The sequence below is a fragment of the Thermobia domestica genome, chromosome 14, assembly GCF_964235325.1.
Source record: "Thermobia domestica chromosome 14, izTheDome1.hap1.1, whole genome shotgun sequence".
Taxonomy (NCBI): domain Eukaryota; kingdom Metazoa; phylum Arthropoda; class Insecta; order Zygentoma; family Lepismatidae; genus Thermobia; species Thermobia domestica.
Genome location: NC_137467.1, coordinates 172,192,636 through 172,209,120, shown reverse-complemented (window position 1 = coordinate 172,209,120; position 16,485 = coordinate 172,192,636). Strand labels below are relative to the sequence as shown.

Below are 16,485 nucleotides of genomic sequence, written 5' to 3'. Positions count from 1 at the left end.
AATATACAGTTTATTTAGACAAGAAAACCTTATCCGAAATAAAAATCGGAGATTATACATACTATATAAACATTTTTGGAAATAAGTTGAAATGCAGTTCTATCCTGCATTAATTTTAGTCTCTCGGACAGAATTCTAAATCTCATATCCCCTTCGTATGCAGGAGCGTCATTTCAGATTTTGCTTGGGGGGGCAAAACCCCTTGATATAAGTAGAATTTCGCGTTTTTCACTCATTTACTACTATTCTATTGATAAAATCTATATAAATCTCAAACTCAGGGGGGGGCAAATGCCCCCTGCCCCCCTTAGATGACGCCCCTGTTCCTCGTATGACCTCGGAAAACTGTAATTTTGTTTGGTCCTTTGTATGGGGCTCTACTGTACTATGATTCTCTGCACGCTTTTTTCTTCTGGCAGTGGGAGAGAATAAGGCGAAGATATTAGCCCTTATTCCACAGCAGTTTGCGTAAATATAACACAAATTTTAGTTTGTGATTGTCTGCACAGTAGTATGATTACTTGCAATTGTAGCGCCGCCAGAACTCGTAAGGGGTTCGAGTTCAAGCGAAACCACCGGTAGGACTTTTCGGATAACGTTCTGATCTTAATAAAGCTACTCCTATCCTTGCGAAAAGACAAAAGCTCGTCAAATAGTCGCTTTCTCAATCTCACAAAATATTACGAGGTTCCTGAGACAGTGTCAAAGCAATAAACACGATTAATACGAATAACTAATGGTTCTCTGGATCACACCGATAGCAGTGGTCTGGACAGGGAGCGGTGTGATTTATATTAAGCCTGAGACGACGGCCTCAGCACGAGAAGGGGTCGTTCAACCTAAGAGTAGCACAATAACTCATTAACCCGACAGAGGTTATATTGCAATATCACAGAAAGATACTTAGTAGTTAACTGTCCGCTGTGATGTCTACTTAGACACATTAATTGTTAATGAAATATATAATAATATCTATAATTAAGGTCTGGCCACACAAGTGGCTAATAGAATCACTTCCAGGTTTGTACATCAAACAGAGAGAGGGAGGCGTAACAACCCATTAACCCGACAGAGGTTATATTACAATATTAAAGAAAGATACTTAGTATTTAACTGTCCGCCGTGATGTCTACTTAGACACATTAATAGTTAATGAAACACATAATAATATCTATAATTAAGGTATAGCCACACTAGTGGCTAATAGAAACAGTTCTAGGTTTGCACATCAAACAGAGAGAGGGAGTTCAAACACATCCCGATATCAATGAGGACATCACGAGGGGCGGACTAAACAACAAAGCAAAAGTGCGCCTCGTTAGTATTGACAGGGTTCAAGCAAATGGGCAGTTACAGCAAGTAGATTAGTAGAACGACCAAACGATTAGAACCAAGGATCATTTTAATTCAATTAAGTAATTTACTAGGGCTTAAGAATATTCATTTATGTACTAAGTATTAACCTAATTGAGGAAGCGACTCCCCTTGGTTAAATGAATTACTACATTACAATTAGCATATTGAAAAGCCGCAAGGATGGGAAGTCGGTTCGTTGAGATGAACAAACGAATAAGGAACACATGATTTACACTAAGAGGCACTTTCCTACCAAAGCCCTCTTACACTATGCACTGGCGACACACAACACTACTGCAAATCAAATTACACAATTTAATCAGAGATGACGTAATTAACTCCTTCACTACAGTAATCTCTTGGAGTTGGCAAACTAGTAGCGGTAGTTGATAGCCCGAGCGGATTGGCTGAAAAGATGTTACTCTTACCTGTGGATGGATGCAGAGAGGAGGTCGGCATCTGGCATCTCTGTCGATACAGGATCTTGACTTACCAGGCCCAACGGTAGTCCCTTGAAAGGGGGACGGGAGTCCCCAGGAACTGACAGGACTAGGATCTAGAATATTAGTAGATTTACTCTCACGACGATCCACTTTAAGGTGACTTACCACTTAATCGCAGTGCGTGATCTTAGCGGAGGCGTCTCTCGATAGCTAAGAGAGATTGGGAATTTCATTGGATCTGTGGTAGTAATAATAATGTGGAAGCATTATGATTGTGTTGCGAGTTATTTATTATCAGAGAGTTCAGTTTGTTTACAGACCATAATATCAAACATTAAGAAGGACCACGAACAGTTCACTAATTAAGATTAAATTCAGGTTCCTACAGATCCATGATTTATATATATATAGGCGTGGCGTCCAGGAAACAACTCCACGAAATTAGGGCGAAGTAATTAATTTAGTCTATAGAAGAATTCAAGTATTGAGTAAGTGTACGATGGCTCTCTGGGAGAGCTAGTAAAGAAAAAGTACTTACTCACAGTACACAATATCAATTCCAAAAGGTTGGCGTGGAAACGGTCGTCACGCCGGATACTCGATATAGCACTGTTTAGTCTTTTATAACTTCACAATTCAACGAATTTCACTATATAACACGAATGTCCCGAAATATTTGATTGCCACTAAAAGAAGTTCTATGCCTCTGAAAGAAGTGCAGAGGACGCTTCCCCCCCCCACGAGGGGAAGAGAGAGCACGGACTATGTGCTCATCGCGTGGTTGGATGGTAATTCACCACTCGAGAGATCATCCCCGAGGTTTTATGTGTCAAGCTTGGATGTCTCAATCTTACGCCAGATTGTGCAATCGTTAGAAAGAATTCTTTAGAATCTGGTTGGATGTAAATGATGTAATGGTTCGGAACACTTGGTGAATTCTGATTGGCTAGAGGTGATCTCATACTATTTATGATAGGCGCGCGACATTTCTGATATCTTATAGAGTTTCCAAAACGCACACACCTTCACAAAAGAAAAAAAAATGCAGACATGGGTTCCAACTAAAACCAGTTTAGATTACACAACATTATACAAAAAAAAAAAAAAAAAAAAAAAAGGTGAAGCAAACCTCTTCAAGTGCTCGGTTCAAAGTTCATTCTAGCAGCTGCGAAAGTATTAGGTCAGCGCTAAATATAGATTCTGGAGTAATATCAGAAGTAAGATTCTAAGAGGGTTTGGTAACATTAATATCCGACTGATGATTCACCGTAAAACAGAGAAGTTATTTCAAAAGGGGGGGGGGGGAAAGAGAGAGAAAAATAATCTTATCGTCTCGTAGTTGGTCGCTAGAATTGGGAAGGGTGTCTGGAGCAGAATGCGACAGACATCTATCTCTGAAAACCTTTCGTCTTCACTAGAGTTTTAAGAAATAAGGTTGTTCCGCTGGATTCGTAAGTGAAGAAGCTTGAGAATAAATCTGGGTGATAATCACATAACAATTGATTTAAACAAATTCTCGTAGGTTATACAGGGAAGAACTTTGTCGTGGAGTACAGGGTGTTTGCAAAAACACCGCAAAAAGTTTGGTCGAAATTTTAGCCACGACACAATATTATTTGCATTGCGTTGCGGTGTGCCAATTTAATGTTATCGTTTCAGAATGAGGCTCATTCTTGTTTTATCCATGGTAGAAATAAGACATGATGCCTTATGCAGAGTCGTTTTGACGTATTATTAGCATCGTACTAAAAGCGTGAGTACTGCAGGAAGCATATGTTAATCGATCTCTTAAGTAAGACGTTAATCATACGTCAAAACGACTCTGCATATGGCCCATGGTTTCTTATATCTACCATGGTTTTATCTCTTTCGTAGGTCTTTAGTCACACTTTCTGAATGATAATTGGTGAATGGTAATTTGTGAGATTGGTAATCAGTGAATAGCAATGGTGAATAGCGATTTGGTTAAGGGAATTTAAAACGAAGAATGAAAAGAAAGCATATGAGAGGGCAAGAAAGATTGAAGGAAAGAGGAAAGAATGATTTATATACAATACAGAAGTGCTCATTCCGATTGAGTGTTCGCAAAATTGCGTACCACAACGCAACACAAAAATATGGAAACTATTTATAACTGCTGTGCCCCTAACGTAATATAAAAGACAACTTTAGCGTTGTGTAGATGTAAACCGTTGTGAAATGAGAGCCATATACATATTCTTTTACGTGTAAAAATCTGCTTAAGTGTGTTGTGCATATAGAAAACGTTAAAGTTAGTACTGGCATTTTGGTCAAGTCTGGAGCGGCAACACTGGTCTCTTGAAAACTGTAATCACCACTGCAGACCAAAATCTCATCAAAATGATACTCGAAGATGAAAATTACCAATAGGATAATTTTCGTGTTTGTTGAGTGTCGTATTCTGGTCATAGCATGAGAAAACAACCGTACAGGTATTATTTTTTAATTTTGTATTTAGTGGGTACATGACGTACATGTTGATTTCTTTTAATGGGAAGTATTCTGTGGCGAGATACACCTGTTCACGGTGTTTGGCAGCTGGAAGAATATTCGCGTTCAATGTTCTCGAATGTTTCTCCTTGTGTTGTAGGTATCTGTTGAAAGATATATAAAATTAGTATGTTTGGTATAATTGTTTCTGGTCGGTTAGTGCAAACAGATTTCCAGCAAGTTGGGGAAACTCAGTTTCTGATAACGATACCAGATGCTGATAGTTTAAATCACGTTGTTGTTTTCCTGACTGGTGCCCAGCCTTTTCCAGATGGAGTTGGAGGATCTGTGTACTTCAGCTGGCCGGACCCTACGGCTCCACCGACTTGGCAGCTTCTTGGTCATATTACAAACGCAAAACCATCAGCAATTTTTAAGATTTCGAAGTTGAAAAAGACTGGTTTTGGGAGTAATGATGGAGTGAATGGATTTACCTTTAATCAACCGCAAATAGCGCATAATGCTCAGATAGGAATCTCCGTGGAACCATTGACAACGATTGCACAACAAACACCTGCTGTTTCTGAAGCAAGTTCTGTGAACTCCTTCATTGAGTTTAGTCAAAAGATGTTAGAAAACTTCTTTAATTATGCTGCAAGTTTTTGTGTGACACAGAATCAGATGACACCGAATCTTTCTGAAACGTATGTCCCATTGTCCACAGTGCAGAACTGGTATTCAACCTTTCAGAGGCGTTTGCAAGAAAACCCAAACTTTTGGCGATCATAAACTGATAATATTAATTGACGTTACATATAAGTGATAAATGAAGTGTCTTGTATAATAATAAGACTATAAACAGTGCTTTAATCTTTTAAATATGTATTGTGTATATCATATTTTGTGAACAATTTGCATGTGTTTTTTGAAGTGCCAGTATCTTTTTACTCCTCAAGTAAAAATGTTGCAGTTTTTCTTGTATATATTTACGTTCGAAAATGTTACAAGAAGTCTATAAATTCCTGCTATAGACTTACGTCGTTTGAGGTATACATTTACGCATATACACCTACCCTGTATATAGGCCTATATTTCGCTATTGTCAAAGTGCACTCCATATTTTACTAACGAATTTGGATTGGTGCTAATGTAAGACTATTTAACTTAGAAATAATAAAAGTAAACAGTAAAAATTTCTTCGGGTGATTTTGCTTGAAGCAACATTTAATGACACCTTCGATGTTGATTTCATTCAGGGTTGGCTGGTTTAAACAAACAAACAAACAAAAAAGAAACCGTATATTATTCGTATTATATTCAGACCTAAATTACCCATTCATTACTCGGAAGATAATTATACTATGGTTTTCTGAGATTTTTTTTTTTTTTTTTTTTTTATAGTTTTATTATTGTTATGGAATTGCGTTCAAAGAAAAATTCTAAATATGGTTATGTTTTAATAATGTTTACTATTGATAAAATACATCGAAATGCCGTACTTTTTGTATGGGGGGTCATGCAAGGCTCATGAGAGGCATTCATTGAAATAATGAGTATCTTTCGTATCTATCTATGAATAAATGGGCCAGAACCAAAGTGGACTCAAATAATTCGTATCTTTATTCACTTTTCTTACTTATATGCAAATTAAGCCCTATTTCTTTAGCTTGGACTAATATATAAAAGTCGTAGTGAACGAGCTTGGATTAAATTAGTTCCTCTGTACTCTGCAGTATTTTGAAATTGTCCATATGTAATTCTGTATAATGGTTTCATTCGTGCAACTGTTTAGTTTTTGTCCTTCTGAAATGACTCTTGACAATTAATTTAACAATTATGTAAAGACCAATACAAAGTATTTTTATCAGGGGTCATCCATGAGTGAGTCGGCAGACGTATCGCATTTCTGGCCAATTAGTCCCGGTATCAAGTTCAAATAGGGGATAATTTCTTTCGGGTGTAAGCCAAGAAGCGGTTTTTATTCCGCTTTAAGCTTATGTGACCCCTTCTAGCATAACCCAGTTGTTGCATAATAACACCAGCGAAACTTATTTCTGTCCGTATGTGATATAAATTCATGAAGCAAATTATTTAAACCAAAAAACCTGGTTAAAACAAAAACAAAACAAAAAATGGATTTTTTTTTTCAATAAAAACCATGGTTTTTGCCATCCCTGATTTCATTATTATTATACAACTAAACCTAACTTAACATTATCAGGGAATATTGTTTCCGTACAGATTATTTAAGACACACCACTCGAATTGGCATAAATCGAGCCGACGGTCCTATCAAATTTTGTCATTTTTTATATTTCCAGGATAGGTTAGAGCTTCGTATTCCTTTTAGCAGAGCGTGCACTAAATTAGGACTCCATTACCACTTGCAGATCGGCCTTAGGATGCCTCAGTATAAATATAGTGTGGACGTACGGCATAAACACTACAGTGCATAAAATACGAACCAATTTGTTCTAGGTGGCCACTAAAAGCACGAATGCTATCTAACCCGAGTCAGGGCAGGAGCGCAGTAAGGGTTTCCGATCTTTAGGGGGTCCGTCCGTAGGGAGCAGGCGCGTCAGCGAAGGGAGGTATTCGCATAGACGAGGATAGTGGAAGAGCACAGTTACACGTACAATACGTCACTATAAAATTCATTTCAATGTGATGTGCATTGATAGTAATTACTTATACTCACATACTCTTTCACGGAATATGTTTCACATCGTATTTTACTTATAACTTTGCTATTTGGTAGGACCGTCTACTCGAGTGTACCCAACTAAAAATGCACAAATGTTGTATAACCGAGTCTGGGCAAATCTAAGCTAGTGGGCCGTGTGGGGATCGTCCGAAAGGAACAGGCGCGTCGGCGATCGTGGGTAGTGAAGAATGTATTTTCATAGTGATACAGGTTTCACACAGTGACGCTATACTTGTGAACATAAAATACAGCATTTTGTACATTGTGTAGAAAAACTCTGCCAGTAGGAAATGGTATCTAATACAGACTCGTGTGCACTCACCTATTTTTTTGATCCTCGTAAAGCACTTATAATGATAGGTATTTTTGTACTCGATGCAGTAGTTAACAAGTACTTACCACAAAATTATCTAATTGTGAATGTTTCTACGAAAAGTTAGGTTACGGTACATTATGGGAGATTTTAAGCAGATATAAATTTGGCAAAGCTTCTTCCATTACACAGATTGTTAGCATTAGTATAGTAGTTCCTTAGCGAAAACAGTAAAGTTTGGAAGAGGAAAATAACGTGTGTGGAGTGAAATAAGAAATTTCGGTCTTCAACTTATGTGCTTTACTCATATGTTATTGAAGCAGCAGAAATGTCTTAAAACGTAACAACAGAAAGCCTCTCCACTTCAACGACTGCCTATGACTGACCAGAAATAAACCCCACACTGAGTTTGGTGTCATTCTACGCCACTTACGGTGATACAACACTGGTCAGCAGCTGTACGCGAAATTTGAAATGATTTTTTTTTTTTTTTCTGGTTTAACGTCACAGTTTTGCCCGTTAAGATAAAGGAGACAGATGGATAATAAAAGTAAATGATTGTGAAGTTAAATTTTGGTGCTCTCTCACCAATAATCAAACCCGGCACCATGTGCTAGACACTAGATCGGTGGATAAGTGTACAGAGTATACCCATGTGGACTTACTCGGATTTTTTTTTTTTTTTTTTTTTCATAAATACTCTTACTATCATGCTTTTAGGTACTGAGATAATGAAAAGATTGTGATTAATTCATCTCTTATGAATTCTTAATACCGGTAATTAATATTTGAAAAATTAACGGTGCTGGTCAATTTTAGATAGACAGAATTAAATACTAAGACCAAACTTACGTTGAGGCAAGCCTTTTTTCGATCGAAAAAGTGTTAAAATTTCGTAATTTCTAATAATATTAAGTCAGGTTTGGTCCCGTCATCTAAACATTAACCTTATTCTTAAGTACATTATTGCTTGTATATCCCATATTGTGGCAGTGTATGAGAGTCTGGTGAGAATTTTCTGGCCTTCCCTCGTCCTGTCAACATAAAACCTGATGTGTAGATTTATAGGAAAGCCTAGCATTTTATGGTGCAAATATACTTTTTTGATGGTTTTTTAAGGCTAGAAAGAGCGATGGTGGAAGCTCATACAAGTTCCACAGCTTTGGATTGTCTTGTGTCACGATCCTTTGTTGTTTCTCCAGGGAAAGTCGGCAAAGGACACTCATCTTGAGATGTCACACACATTGCAAGAAGCAGAGTCCCTTCTAAAGCTCCCATCAAAACTTGGGTAGCTCGTTTCAAGACTGGTCATTTCACAGTTGAGGATGAGATCTGCGGAGCGACCTTTGATCTAAACTGACCTGATCCTCATGTGATACTGCTTCGAAGCTACAGCCCCGATATTGAACACCTGACGGCAACGTGTTGCGATAATTATCAGCAATATTCTGAACATGCCGAATGTCTGAACAGTGACTAGAAGGATAGAGTTGAAGCATCCAAGATAGTTTATGTCCATTTTGAAGTTAGTGCTCCGGAGTTATTCGCCTGATTAGAGACCGAAAATGAAGCTTGGCTTTATATGATACTGAAACCAAGGGTCAGTCAGTAGAATGACGCCACTCCGGGTCTCTGCGACCAAAGAAATCCAGCGCCCACAAATTAGAAAAGTAGGTCGTGACTTCAATTTTCTGGGACAAAATCAGCATTATGTTGTTAGACTACGTATCTCGACGTTCTAGTACCACAAACGAGTATTTTGTTAATCTATTGGACCAGCTGTACGAGGCAATTAAGACGGAACGCCACGGGAAGGTGTCCAAAGAGATTCTTATTTTACGTAATTGCCAACTTACACGCGCTGCGCTGTGGATGCCAAATTGATCACTCTGCTATTCCAGTTGGTCCACTATCCCACATTCGCCTGAACTTGCTCTCTGTGGTTATCATTTGTTCCTAAACTTTAAGAAACACCTCAAGGAACATTAGTTTTTAGAGTATTTTTGACGTCCAATTCTCAGAGATCCTAATGTAAGGCACAACAAAAGGTATTTGATTTTCGTGCATTAGAGTAGCTGCAACATCGCTGTATCAAGTTCATCAATCTCAGGGAAATATGTTGAATAACTGTATGATTTTTTTTCCCTCTAGCTCTAATCTTCCTGGGCAAAACTACAAATTTTTCAACACCTTTTCGTATTTTAAGCAGCAATCAGCTCGAATTCGAACTCAAAATATCGTTTGAATCAATTCCTTTGTATCTTCAATCGCCACAGCAAGCCAAAGTCTTGACTAATTGTCTCATCTCCAAGTATCGATTCGAAGTTGTAAATTATGAGAGCATTCAAAATAGCTGCTTAGTCAGTTATTATTATTATTATTATTATTATTATTATTATTATTATTATTATTATTATTATTATTATTATTATTATTATTATTATTTTAATCTTTATTTTCGCTATGAAATTTGCCAACAATGTGCTGATTCTATATAGTTCACTTATTCTAGGTGAATCAACTAATTTCTAATCCAACTTAGCTAAGGCTAACTGCGAATTTGAGTGTTGTCTTCTCGACCTCCGTCACGGAATCGGTAGCTGAAACGAGCATGCAGCACAGGGTTAGCAGACAGTCTGTGTGAAAGCCCGAAATTTTAATTGAGAGAGTTTAAGTATTTCGCTCTTGATGAGACCTTGATACAATCACCTCTACATGTTGGAATCTACAACAATAGATTCCTTGTATTGCGTAGGAATCTTCGAAAAAAAGTAAGACCAGTTTAACCCAGTAAGTATTACTTCCGTACCGAAGAAAGAAAAATAGTTCGGAATCACTTATTTCGAGGAGTGGGTAAGTCATACTACCGTTTTAATGAAGTAATATTGTAATTCAGTCCTTTACACTGACACAGAGTATGTGATGATCGTCAAGATGTAGTATATGTTGCAGAAATAGAAGTATTCATTTTTTTTTCAACAGAGCCTATATAAGAAAAGTAATTCACTCAACTAGTCTTTACGATCATTAATCTTCAGAAAAACCACATTTTGAATGGACCTAACTTTGAAATGTAACAAGGAACCAGTGGCAAAGCGTACTATGAGGCTCTGAGACCGGGCCTACCCTGTTTTCTGCCGTATATTTTCTTTCATTTCTTATAGAATAAAGTCAATACTTCAACATTTCGTTTCTTTGGTAAAAAAAAAGTAGGTTGGAAACACTTGAAGACCCTTCCGTCTGAGCCTCACCAGCTCGCTAGATAGGCTTACGGGCTAATGCTGCTCAGGGAGCGAAACTGTTATCGCCTCTGGGATTTGAGTTTTTGCGTTGAAGCCATCTTTCAATGCTAATATGTTATTAAATGATTTCTTTAACACAGAGTAAGAAGTTTCTGTATAGAATTATGTATTTCTATTAGTGATAGCTTGTTTAACTTAGGTATATACTCTTAGGAGTTATTCAGAGTGGCCGTTTTTTTTTTTCCTACATGGGTCCTGGTCCATAATAGCTTGTAAAATATAAGTCTGATACATTAAACATGTATAAATTTAACAAACGCTACCGTATAGGATAAAATAATAATATTTACGTGTAACTTCATTTGAGGTTTACATTTCATAGATTCACTGGGATGTTTACTATTTTGTTTCGAGGGGCTTTGCTAACTTTATTCCTGGAAATATGAAAATTCTGCAATATACATAAAACAATAAAAAATTGCGATAAAATTTCGATTAGTGTTAAGCCCTGAAGCCATCCCCTTAAGGTTGGTGTAAAGGGACAAGTTTTGCCAATAGATGTCACTACAGTCCGCATCTCTCTCATGCATTTTTTACCTTTCACGAAAATTTACAATTTCTCTTACACATTTTAACGTACAGACTTCAATATTTGGAGAAGGAACTTCATAACCTATCGAAGGCAACAATCCGTGCCGATTTCTTATTAGAATTTTCTTCATTGTTGAAACAGTTATATTGTTAAAGGTTTGGATATCTCTTTCAACAAAAAAGCCTTTTGACAATGAAGAAAAATCTAAATAAAAAATCGTTACGGATTGTTGCCTTCGATAGGTTATGACATTCCTTCTCTAGAAATTTGAAATCTCTAGGTTGAAATTTCTAAGAGAAATCGTCAATTTTCGTGAAAGGTAAAAAATACATGAGAGAGAGACGAAGACTGTAGTGACATCTATCGGCAAATCTTGTCCCTTTAAACTAACCTTAAATATTCCCCTGCATAAAATACAATATTAAATATCTTGCATTGATTCAAATGAAGTTCCTTCTGAGCATTAACATTTCTAGTGAAGTCATTATCACGTGATATATTAATTAAATACAGTATTGTACTTACTTTTTAAAGTGGGAGATGTAAGTAACAAACGCTTATCCAAGAAATTTGACAGCTAACACTAAGAATTTACTTTCTTTTCCTATCCCTCCATTTTCAAATATACATTAAGGTTAGTGTAAAGGGACAAGTTTTGCCGATAGATGTCACTACAATCGTATCTCTCCCATGTATTTTTTACCTTTTACGGAAATTTACAATTTCTTTTACAAATTTCAATCTAGAGACTTCAAATTTTCAGAAAAGGAACTTCATAATCTATCGAAGACAATAATCCGTGCCGATTTTTTATTTAGAATTTTGTTCATTGCTGAAATGGTTATCTAAATCTTTAAAAATGGAACTCTTTCAACAATAAAGGAAACTCGAAATAAAAAATCAGCACGGATTATCGTCTTCGATAGATTATAAAGTTCCTTTTCTAAAAATTTGAAGTCTCTAGATTGAAATTTGTAAGAAAAATCGCGAATTTTCGTGAAAGGTAAAAAATATATGGGAGAGATACGAAGACTGTAGTTGTCATCTATCGGCAAAACTTCTCTCTTTAAACCAACCTTAAATGAAAACAGCAAGTGAGAAGGAAATTCCCCTTGCAAGTCCCAGACAGAATATAAACTGCACTTCAAAATATTTGTAGTGAAGCTAAATGGGTATTAGTTTATCGGGCCTACCCTACTTGTGGGATTACGTTTCGCCACTGCAAGGAATAACGCTGGCATATCTTTAAGTAAGTTAATGTGGTATCTTGTTGCGCCAAAAAGTGTTCCTTTTTAGAATAGTGTGGCCCAGCTTGTGCAAATTGCCTTGGGACTCAGTATTCTTCGTCAAAGAGAATGTTTATGGTGATGTAATATGAATTCGATTATATTTGCTTCTGGTTTTTGAAGGTTTGACCGATGAAGTGATCCACTGTTTCCCAAAATATAACGAGATTTTTTTTTTTTTTGGCGCAACTGAGGTGGTTACCATATTTATTTAACAGAATTTTCAGATATTAGTAACATTTTCATTAACATCTGGGTGAAATAATTTGAACATATTCTGCAAGAGGCAATTTATTACAACCATCGCATTAGATACACTGAACCACAATATTCGCACCAAGCGCATATTACAGAAATCGCAGATCATTATAAATATCTATAACCATATGATAAAGTGTAATTAGCGAAAGATCTCCCAACTTTTGAAAAGAAAGAATCATATAATCAAGTGATATACAGTAGAACGTCAATTATTCTCATGCTCAAGAAAACATGCCTACTATATTTGAGTCAGTTTTGAATAAATTTAAACAATTTGTTCAATTGTGAATTGGATTTAGTTTCTATTATTATTATTATTATTATTGACCGACAACCTTACAGAAGGAAAGTTAAGGAGCAGACTTTGCATCAGTTAACATGAAAAGATGGGAATACCTGCCATCGGACGATCAAATCTGAAAGAAAAAAAAATCCAGGATAAATAATGGTACATATTCTAATTTAAGCACGTCTGTTACGAGTATTTGTCTTTTGTTAGTACCGTGCAGTCTTTATATACAAAATACAGTACAGTTGGATCTCAATAACACATTTCTTTTTTTACATTTCCATGAACTTTCCATAACATACAATGTTAAAATAATTTCTATAAGTCGAATGCTAAAATTTACAACCTCGTTAAGTCGAATTTTAGGGGTTCCATAATCATATTTAAAAACTTCGGTGACTCGAAGCTGTAACTCTATGCTTTTACGTAATTGTCATTGTTGTTGATGTGTACTGTAATTGTGTTTTACTCATGAAAACCCCCTTCCACTTGTTTCTAGGTCAATAACTCTTCTTCTTTGGAACTTTTACAATTTCGAGTTATAGATATTGAACGAATAAAACTTCGAGTTATAAAAGTTATATGGTCACTTTTAATGAGGAGCGCTGAACCTCGGTATCTCGAATTTTTGTTTTGGCCACCTTAATAACTCCAACTTTGATTGCTCGAAAAGCTCGATAATTGGAATTTTTATGTATTCCCTTTAGCTTCGTATTATCGAGGTCTCACTGTATATTGTAGGAAAAAATAAATGTTCTTTCCTTTGTTAAATAAATGTGTATTTAATTTTATCCGCACAATCTCCAATCACAATTGATGTGGATAAACGAAGTTCTACTGTATACAAAGCACACTGCTATCTACTGTTTTTGAATATTACTCAAGTATTACAATTTGTAGAAATAAATAAATAAATAAATATGTGAATTGTCTCGAACTACAGACTGGTGCACCACATACAGGAAAGGAGTAATACAGCTACGCATATACGTGGCAATGGAAAAGAAAACGTAGCACATTTACAGTGCCATTTGCTGAGATTAGTCCTGACAATCAAGCTGAATATTGATGAGAACAGGAATTGGCAAAACACTCTGTCGGTTTGCGGGGGCTGGGGCAAAAGTAAATTGTGGGGCCAATGATGTGGGCGAGAACAATATCCATCATGAATAAATTATTTGGTGCCAACTTGGACTATCCTATCAATTACAGTGATGTTCCACTAAATTTTTAAACAGGGGGACAGTAGTAATAACAACTACATAACAATACTTGGTATACATTACGCTAAATTTCATATAGCCTTAAATCCATCCTAATGAAAAGTCTCCTGACCTAGGGTAACTCTTATTATCAGAGCTACAACAAAATGTAAGAGGCGAAATCGTCTCCAAATATGATGTTTTCAATTTCAAGTGAAGGAATTTTTTAAATCGGACGAGTCGTTTGGGCTGTACATTCTTTATACGCCCAATGTTAAATGAAAATGCAACGTTGCCATTTACCTGGACCCATAACAAAAGTAGATGATGTTACTGCCTTTTATGCTAACATGTCTATGGCCAGTCCCCATTTCAAACAGTAACTTCATTCACTTATGTTGTGAGTTCATGTAAATGGCAACGTTGCATTTTCATTTAACATTGGGCGCATAAAGAGTGTACAGCCCAAACGGCTCGTCCGATTTAAAAAATTCCTTCACTTGAAATTGAAAACATCATATTTGGGGACGGTTTCCCCTTTTACATTTTGTTGTAGCTCTGTTGATAACAGAGTTAACCTGTGTCAGGGGACTTTTGAGACACCCTGTATAATGGAAACCTGTGTATAGATGAAATCTTGAGGTGGGATAGTTACATTCTGGATTCCTTGAACTAGAGTAAATAAATAAATAATCCATTTCTAGCTTGTCAATATCTAGAAACTCATAAGAGGTCTTTAATAATTTAAATGTGTGTGCAATATTATCTCTGAGTAATAATACCTTATTATTTTACTTCTATATTTTGACACTCAGTTTCCGTTAGCCGGAATAGAAGAGCAAGTAAATAATATAAAAAGAAAATTAATGGTACCAAGGAGTATTAACTGATAAGCTACTACAAAGTACTTTCTAATTCTTTAAAAAAAAAAAATGTAGAATAAGCTGGCTGTTGTTTTGCGTTGTACGTACACCAAATGTTTATCTGCTATTCAGAATCAAAAATGCTTTAAGATAGGTTCCATCTAAAAGCGGATTAATTATATGGAAGTACGAAGCAATGGATTGAAGTAGTGTGACGTCATATCCGTTTAGTTGCTATGGTGATTACTTTTTTTTCGTTCTTCTGTACTACATGTGAGAATACTAAATAAAATAAGGTGATCTAATATTTTGGATTGTAAACATCGCAGTAATAAGAATATTGGAAAGGTTTTCCTTTTTACAAAGATAAAAATAGCAGAAGATGAAAAATCAATCAATTGTAGCCTCTTTTAGCCCTCTCCTCTTTTTACTTCTATCGTAATTCCTCTCATTTCCATCAGTATATCGTTCTTTTTCACTTCAGCCATTATTCCAACCAGTTTCTCTTTTTCTTTTTAGATACATCTATTATTATTATTATTTTTCCCTTTTGTTCCTGATACTTCGCTACTTTTTTTCTTCGATTCGATCCAGCTTATTTTCTCCATTCATTTCCACACCCATAGGTCAATAACCTCTAATCTTTTACGTCACTTTTGGGTAATATCCATGTTCCGTCCAAGAGAGTACAATTTCCACACCAAACATTTGATGAATCTTTTTCTTACCTCAATATAATATACTTTTCTCTTTTTGTAAATGCTTCTTTCCATTCCTGTCCATCGAGATCGTGGTGGCTCAGTAGTAGAGGGTTCACCTCTGGTAGAGGGCTTAATAGAAATCAAGATAAAATTCTTATGGGGTCCTTGGTTCGATCCCAGTGAACTTTGTGATGGATAAACACCGTGTGCGTGGGTTTTCTCGTGGTTCACTCACAGGCGGATCTTGCTTGCGGCCGGGGGGCCTAGCCCCCCAGTTTTTGAGTGAAGTTATTGTTTATATATAGTTTATAGTAAACTCATGATATACCTATCGTAATCTGGTTTTTGTCTGCCCCACCCCCAGTTTTTACCTTCTAGATCCGCTATTGGGTTCACCTGTTTCATTCCACGATTTCATTCATTTGGCATCATCACCGTCTCCTCTAGCCTAGCCGGCATAACCATGGAACGTAAAACGTAAAGATTTCATTCGCATTTCTGTCCTTGCTTTTGTTTTATATTTGAATTAATAATATTACCTACCGAAAACTAGTTATCTGTTATGCTTTTTCCCTTTCTACGTATATATTTTATTTAGACCGCTTTTTTCAAATCGTCGTTGCTGCTATTTTACTAACGCAATATTCACTTCGTATTCTTTGAATTTTCTGATATCTTATTAAACCTTTTAGGATGTAAAATTTTGACTTTCACTCAAACGGTTACTGCTTCCTTACTATTTATTGTAGGATCATGGTTCATACCTCTTTTTTTTGGAATAG

At 36.2% G+C, this 16,485-nt stretch overlaps 2 protein-coding genes across 2 annotated transcripts in view; both read left to right on the top strand.

The window, feature by feature from the left end:
- The first annotated feature begins 4,098 nt into the window (after window positions 1-4,098).
- LOC145670472 (TBC domain-containing protein kinase-like protein) overlaps window positions 4,099-16,485 on the top strand; it is a 68,650-nt gene continuing 56,263 nt past the window's right edge. Inside the window, exon 1 of the mRNA XM_081739185.1 lies at window positions 4,099-4,252. The gene's annotated coding sequence lies outside the window, so the exon portion shown is untranslated. The remainder of the gene's footprint in view (window positions 4,253-16,485) is intronic.
- Window positions 4,304-5,446, top strand: LOC145670473 (protein OPI10 homolog). Its single transcript, XM_081739187.1, has one exon. The coding sequence runs from the start codon at window positions 4,440-4,442 to the stop codon at window positions 5,037-5,039; it is 600 nt and encodes a 199-aa protein (XP_081595313.1). The 5' UTR covers window positions 4,304-4,439; the 3' UTR covers window positions 5,040-5,446.

Bases quoted from the DNA above. Each gene is read 5' to 3' on its own strand.
- LOC145670473 (XM_081739187.1), top strand. From the start codon at position 4,440: ATGTTTGGTATAATTGTTTCTGGTCGGTTAGTGCAAACAGATTTCCAG.